The 7,461-nt window shown below is 36.6% G+C and overlaps 1 protein-coding gene across 1 annotated transcript in view; it reads left to right on the plus strand.

The window, feature by feature from the left end:
- LOC101579976 (calcium-binding mitochondrial carrier protein SCaMC-1) overlaps window positions 1-7,172 on the plus strand; it is a 73,535-nt gene extending 66,363 nt beyond the window's left edge. The window contains exons 9-10 of the mRNA XM_004636951.2: window positions 5,660-5,810; window positions 6,997-7,172. Of these exons, the coding sequence (XP_004637008.2) occupies window positions 5,660-5,810; window positions 6,997-7,172 (327 nt within the window). The remainder of the gene's footprint in view (window positions 1-5,659; window positions 5,811-6,996) is intronic.
- Window positions 7,173-7,461: the final 289 nt, after the last annotated feature.

Consider the following 7,461-nt stretch of genomic DNA (forward strand, 5'->3'; position numbering starts at 1 on the left):
TATATATGCATATTTTCTTTTTGCTTTTCCCTTCATTCTTTTCTCCAATCCCTCATCCTAGTTTCTTTCTGAAGTTTCTTCCCATTTTATAATGCCTAATGTAATTTTGGATCTTAGTTACTCTTTCAGCTTTTCACACTTGGGAGGTAATACAATCTTTGCACATGTGTGTCTGGTTTATTTCACTTATGAATATGGTCTCAAGTTGCATCCATTTACCTATAAAAGTCTCCACTTTGTCCTTTATGGCTGAGTGATACTCCATTATAGAAAAAGATTCCTTGGCTGTTGGGCATTTGGGCTGTGCCCAACATCTAGCTATTACGGATTGTGTTGCTATAAACATGGGCGGACGTATGTCACTGTGGCATGATGTTTTTAATTCTTCTGGGAAGATATCCAGAAGAGGAATAGCTGAATCCAACGGGCCCTCCAATCCTGGTTTCCTGAGGAATCTCCACACTGATTTCCACAGTAGTTGCAGCATTCTGCACTCCCACCAATGGAGAAGGGTTTCTTCTCCCCCACAGCTCCACCAGCATTTATTACTGGTTGATTTCTTGATAATAGCTATTCTTTCTGGAGTGAAATAGAATCGCAATGTTTTAATTTACGACTCTTGAATGACTAGTGGCATTGAACATTTTTTTCATGTATTTGTTTGCTGTTTGCATTTCATCATCTGTGAGTGTGTGTTCATCTTAGGTGCCTATTTTGGGCTTGATCTTTAAATTTGGAAGGTCTGATTTTTTGATTTCTTTATATGTGCTTAATAGTAATCCTTTGTCTGAGGAACAGCTGGAAAGCATTTTCTCCCATACTGTACATGGCCTTTTCACATTCACTTTGTTAGTGGTTTCACTTGCTGTGCAAAAGCTTTTTAATAAGATGAAATCCCAGTTGTTGATTCTTTGTGATAGTTCCTGTGCGATTGGGGTCATATTCATAAAGTCTTTGTTATACCAGTGCCTCCAATAGTTGTATCTATTTTATCTCCCAGCAGATTTAATGATTCTATTTAAATACTTAGATCTTTGATCAATTTTGAATTTAGTTTGGTGCATGGTAAAAGATGTGGCCCAATATTAATCTTTGGTATGTGGTAAGCCAGTTTTTCCAGCACCATTTGTTAAAGAGGCTATCTTTTTTTTGAGTGAATGTGTTTGGCATATTTGTGAAAGAAGGTGGCTGAGTAAGTCTGGAGTTGTTTCTGCATCTTCTAGTCTGTTTCATTAGTCTTTCGGTTTGCTTTTTTTTTGGGGGGGGGCTGGTGCCACACTGTTTTTATCACCATAGCTTTATAGTATAATTTCAAGTAAGGGATTGTGATGCTTCCTCCCTTGTCATTGTTGCCCAGAATTCCCTTTGGTATTGTAGATCTTGTCTGGTGCAAAATTATTGTTTTTCTAATTCTGTAAAATATGCAATTAGAATTTTGTTTTACATGTATTTAGTACAGGGTCTGCAGGGTCTCACTGTGTAGATTAGACTCATAGCGATCCTCCTGTTTTCAGCCTCCCAAGTGCTGAGATTACAGCATGCACGACCATGCCTCGTCTCAATCACCATCTCAGTGAACCCTGGGGGCGGGGCTGGCACAGCTTGTGGTGCCAGGGATTGAACCCCTGTCACTGCACTCTGTTTAAGCAGGCACTTCAGTCTGCTGAGCTATTTGGCTGGCCCTCAGTTAAAATTTTGGTTGAAATTACATCTCTATAACAGTTTTGGAAGTATGCTAATTTTTACTATATTAGTTCTTCCTACCCAAAAGCAAGGGATATTTTTCTTTTTTCAATATTCACTTCAAACTCATTTTAAGGAGTTCTATAATTTTTAATATTTTTTTCTAATGCAATACTGTGTATTAAACTTAGAACCTTGCGTTTGCCAGGCAGGCACTTAACCTGCTGAGCTATATCCCCAGTCTCCAAGTTCTGTAGCTTTTAATGTAGAGGTCTTTTACATACTTTGTAGATTGATTCCTAGGTATTTCTTTTTTTTCTTTTTGGATGCTATTGTGAAAGGTGTTATTTCCCTAATTTTTCTCTCAGTGAGTTTGCTATTCACATACAGAAAGGCTATTGATTTTTTTTTTTTTTTTGCTCGGAATGCCTTCAAGGCATGACTGGCTGGCTTGTGTTGTGGGGATCCAACCACAGCAACCTGAGCCTGACTGCTTTGTTGAAGCAGCCAGTTAAAGAACTGAGCTAAGGGGCAGGCCCCCATGGCAGAAGTGTTTTTTTTTTTTTTTTTTTGGCTATTGATTTTTGAGTGTTGACTTTGTATTCAGCTATGCTAATGAAATTGTTTATTAAATCTAGCAGTTTTTTTAGTGGAGTTTTTTGGATTTTTTTTGTGTAGAGTATCATGTCATCTGCAAATAGTGGTAACTTAACTTCTTCCTTTCTTATCATTATTCCTTTTATTTCTTTCTTTTGTCTAATTGCTCTGATTAAAGTTTACAGGAAGGACTATATTGAATAAGAGAAGAGACAGTGGACATCCTTATCTTGTTCTTGATTTTAGGGTTTTTTTTTTTGTTTGTTTGCTTGTTTGTTTTGTGGCTGGCTCCGAATGCCTTTGGCAGGTTTGGCTGGCTGGAGTTGTGGGGATCAAACCAGAGCAACCTGAGGCTGACTGCTTTGTTGAAGCAGCCACTTAAACAACTGAGCTAAGGGGCAGGCCCCTTGTTCTTGATTTTAGAGAGAAAGCGTTCAGTTTTTTTCCATCTAGTATGATGTTGGCTACTGGTTTGTAATAGATGACTTTTATCAGATTGAGATAAAGACCATCTATTCCATGTTCTCTAGGTGATCGTATGATTTTTTGTCCTCAACTACTAATACAGTGTATTACATTCATAGGTTTACATATACTGACTATCCCTGCATCCTTGGGATGAATCTCACCTGGTCATGGCATAAAATTTTCTTGATAATGTGCTACATTTTGTTTGAAAGTATTTTAATGAGGATTTTTGTGTCCATATTCATTAGGGAGCTTAGCCTGTAGTTCTCTCTCTTAGTTGGGTCCTTCTCTTGTTTTGGTATCAGAGTAATGCTTACTTCCAAGAATAAATTTGGGAGTATTGCTTTTGATTCAGTTTCATTAAAGAGTTTGAGAAGTGGTAGTATTAGATCTTCTCCAAATTTCTTGTGAAATTCAGCAGTGAATCCTTCATGGCCTGGGCTTTTTTATTGGTGGTAGGTTTTTACTTACATCATCATTTGATTGATTGATATTGGTTTATTTAGGATTTCTATATCTTCTTGATTCAGTTTTAGTAATTTGTATGTATCCAGGAATCTGTCCATTTCTTCTGTGTTTGCTTAGGCATGTTCACTGACTAGTATGTGGTCTGTTTTGGAGAACATCATGTGTTGAGCTGAGAAGAATGTGTGTTCTGATGTTGTGTCATGGAGCACATACAGACATCTAAGTGCATTTGTTCTAAAGTTTGGTTCAGTTCTGTTATTTCATTGCTTATTTTTTTGCCTAGTTGATCTGTCTTTTTGTGACACTGGGATATTGAGATCCCCCAGTACAATTGTATTAGTGCTTATTTGGTTTTTCATGTCCATTAATATTTGTTTTATATAGTGCACTGGAATTTGTTGCATATATACTTATGATTGTTACCTTTTTCTTTTGGATCATTTCTTTTACTAGGCTGTAGTGACTTTCTTTATTTCTCTGAATCAGTCTTAGCATGAAATTTACTTTGTCTGCAAATAGAATAACTACCCTGTTTTTTTCCCCTTGTGTTTCTGTCCCATGGAGTATTGTTTTTTATTCTTTGACTTTCAGCTATGCTTTTCTAAAAGTTGTTTCTTGTATGCAGAATATTGTTGGATCTTGTTTCTTGATCCATTGTGCCTGCCTGTGTCTTTTAATTGGTGAATTGAGACCATTAATATCGATGGTTGTAACCGATTTGTATTGACTTATCCTTGTCATGTTACTTTCCTGTTGTTGGTTCCCCCTCTTTTTTCCCCTCCCTCTGTTTCGTTGTTTGCTTTACCTGGTGGATTCCTTCTGTTGAAGTTCATGGAGTTATAGTCCTTGTTACTCTTTCTAGAATGTCCTTCAAAACATTTTGGTGTGCTGGTTTGGTGGTGATAAATTTCCTCAGATGTTCTTTGTCATGGAACTGTCTTATTTCTCTGTCAGTTTTGATAGATAGTTTTGCAGGGTACATCAATCTGAGTTGAAGATTATTTGAAATACTTCACTGCAAACTCTGCTTGACTTGTGGGTTTGTGCTGAGAAATAAGCTGAGATTCTGATGGACTTTCTTTTATAGGTGATTTGTTTCTTTTCCCTAACAGCTTTTAAGATTCTGTTGTTGAGTTGAATTTCTGGAATCTTGACTATGATATGCCTGGATGTATATATTTTTTGATTGTGGTTAATTGGAGTTCTATATACATCACTTAACTAGTATGTCAAATTCTTTTTCCCTACCAGGGAAGCTTTCTGCTATGATAGCTGATATCTGTGAACAGTTCTTTAAAAAAATATTTGTGCTATTTCTTGCTTTTTTCATTGACTCCAATCAATCCTTCCCCCCACCCCCCCCACCCCCGTATTTAGGACAGGATCTACAGGGTCTATAGGGTCTCACTAACATAGATTGGACTCATAGTGATTCTCCTGTTTTTAACCTCCCAAGTGCTGGGATTACAGGCGCATGCCACCATGTCCAGTCTCAGTTGCCACTCAGTGTACCCTGGGGGTGGGGCTGGTAGGCATGCCGGGCATCGAACCTTGGTTCTGGGCTCTGCATAAACAGGCGGTTTAGTCCATTGAGCTATTAGGCCAACCCTGACTCCAGTTAATCCTAAAGTAGTCTTCTTTGCCTCAGTCCAGCTGCTGGGCTGATTTCTCATGGTCCTTTGCTATTTTAAGGAATCTTTTTTCATGATCATTAACCACAAGCCTGTCTTATGCATCTGAGATCTTGTCCTCACATTGGCTTAATCTGCTGCAGATACTTTCAATAGAATTTTTAGTCTTCTGGATATCTGAATCTGATTTATGGCAGATTCATTTCGTTCCTGTGCCGAGCATTCATGGCTTCCATAATTTTCTTAAGCTCCTCTATTATTATAATATTATTATTATTATTATTATTATTATTATTATTTGCTTTGTTTCTATTTGGTCTAGAATCACTAAGTGTGGTTTTCATAGGGATATCATCTCTGCAGTGATCTGAGAAATGATTTTTTCTGATTTGATTTTCTCTAAGGTCTCATTCACTTGCTGTGTTGTTTTCGCTTCAGAGAGGCCAGGAGGGTGGCTTTTGGATTGTCCCGCCATGTTGCCCCCTATGTTTGCCTTTGGTGAGCTGGACGTCTGAGGTTGCATCTTGTTTAAGTGTCTTCTCACTTTCTTTTTCTTTCTTTTCTTTTTTCGTTTAACTCCTGGGTGATGTTTATAAATTGCCTATAGTAGGATGCATTGTTTCTAGTGTTTAGAGCCCTTAGGAAATGTCTGCTTCTCTAAGTTATCTTCCAGGTGTAGCTGGTTTTTGTGTCTTGCGTCTGTGGCAAGATCCTATGTCTTCAATTTGTTGGGGATGTGAATGCCCCTGTACTAACACTGCATTCTCTGTAACCATGCATAGTACTTAATTTGTTCCTCTCTTCTCCGTCAGCTTTTGAAGAGTTATTGGCTGGAACATTATGCAGAAAACTCTGTAAACCCTGGGATAATGATTTTGCTGGCCTGTAGTACATTGTCTCATACTTGCGGGCAGTTAGCAAGCTTCCCCTTGAACCTTATTAGAACTCGCATGCAGGCTGCAGGTGAGTTGTTGTTTTTTAATGAAGTGATAAGTTTAGAAGTATGTTTTAAGTGTACATTAATGATTTCTATACAATTGATAAATGAATCAAAATAAGTTCTGATTTAAAGGATGAAACTTGAGTTTATTATTTTATTGACTAGAGCTTTTTGAGAATTACAGATTTTATTTCTTAAGTTCTATTGGGACCTCTCCACATTTTCTTCAGTTACCGATTATCTTTTTAAGGAGTCCTTAATTTGGAAGTAACATGCAGAACTATATGGGAAAGGTTTTGCTTTCTTCAAATTGAATCAACAGTTACTTAACATGAATAGACAGTTTTTCCTTGGTTCTGCTATCATTGTCGTATTCCACATCAAGAGCTTAATATACTTGTAGAACTCAGTTATTCTGTATTTCATTGTACTTGGGGAGGGGATATTAGGCAGTAGGGACAATATCTGTTTTTTTCCTCTCTGAGTAAAATGTTAGGGATTTAGATTTCAAGAAAATACCTTCAAGCTAGGTGTGGTGGTGCGCACCTGTAACCCCTGTGCTCAGGGGGCTGAGGCAGGAGGATTGGCATGAATTCGAGGCCAACCAAGGCTACATAGTGGGTTCAAGGCCAGCCTGGACTATATGGAAGGACCCTGTATCAAAAGAAAATACCTTTATCACTTCAAAGAAAGGAAAAACCTCACATAATCCTATTTTTTTTTTCCTGAGGGATGTAAGGAGTCATGAGGTAGGTGATGTTCTTTTACATCTTATTTAACTGTATTGAAATTAAAGTGGAGAAGTTCTGTATCCATCCTACTGCCCATCCATTTTTCTTTAAACTATTTCATAATGAATTTGAAATGTCACTTTGATGTCTCTTATGAAAAACTTCTAAGTTGTTTAATAAAACTCTGCAATGATGGAAATATTTTCTATCTCTACTGTCTAATACAGTAGGCACTAGTCATATGTAGCTATCAAATGTTACCAATTTATTGGAGGAGCCCAAATGTTAGTTTACCTTTAATTAAATTTAAGTAGTCATATATGTCTAGTAGCTATCATATTAAACTGCACAGGACTGTTTTATATGTAGGGATATACTCTGAAGGAATTTTAGTTTCTATAAATTCTCATTTTCATTGGACTGATTTAGTGTGTAAATATTAAATACTGAACTGTACTGATTTTTTTTTAAATTATAGGCCTGGTCAAAAAAGAAAAAATATCTATGCTTCAACTCATTCAAGAAATATACAACAAAGAAGGAAAAAAAGGATTTTTCAGGGGAATCACTCCTAACATCATAAAGGTGCTTCCTGCAGTAGGCGTTGGCTGTGTGGCTTATGAGAAAGTCAAGCCATATTTTGGATTAACCTAGACGTGAAATATCAAATTGTTATCCTTGCCATAATCACTCAATTATAATTCCTAGATTATAAGGATTACCTTGTCCTAAGGGAAGTATCAAGGGATTATTAAAATATTGTCTCTTTATTATATTTATTATAAAATATGTAAATTAAATAATCATTTTGGCAAAGTTCTTAAAGTAATTTTAAGTCTTTAATATCTACAGAATTCTTTTTCTTGCTACTTTTTGTTAAATCCTAATTTAAAACTTGTTTCTGATTGGATTTAAATATACTATAGAGTAACATTATAAAACA

This window comes from Octodon degus, unplaced genomic scaffold (genome assembly GCF_000260255.1).
Source record: "Octodon degus isolate 3935 unplaced genomic scaffold, OctDeg1.0 scaffold00084, whole genome shotgun sequence".
Taxonomy (NCBI): Eukaryota; Metazoa; Chordata; class Mammalia; order Rodentia; family Octodontidae; genus Octodon; species Octodon degus.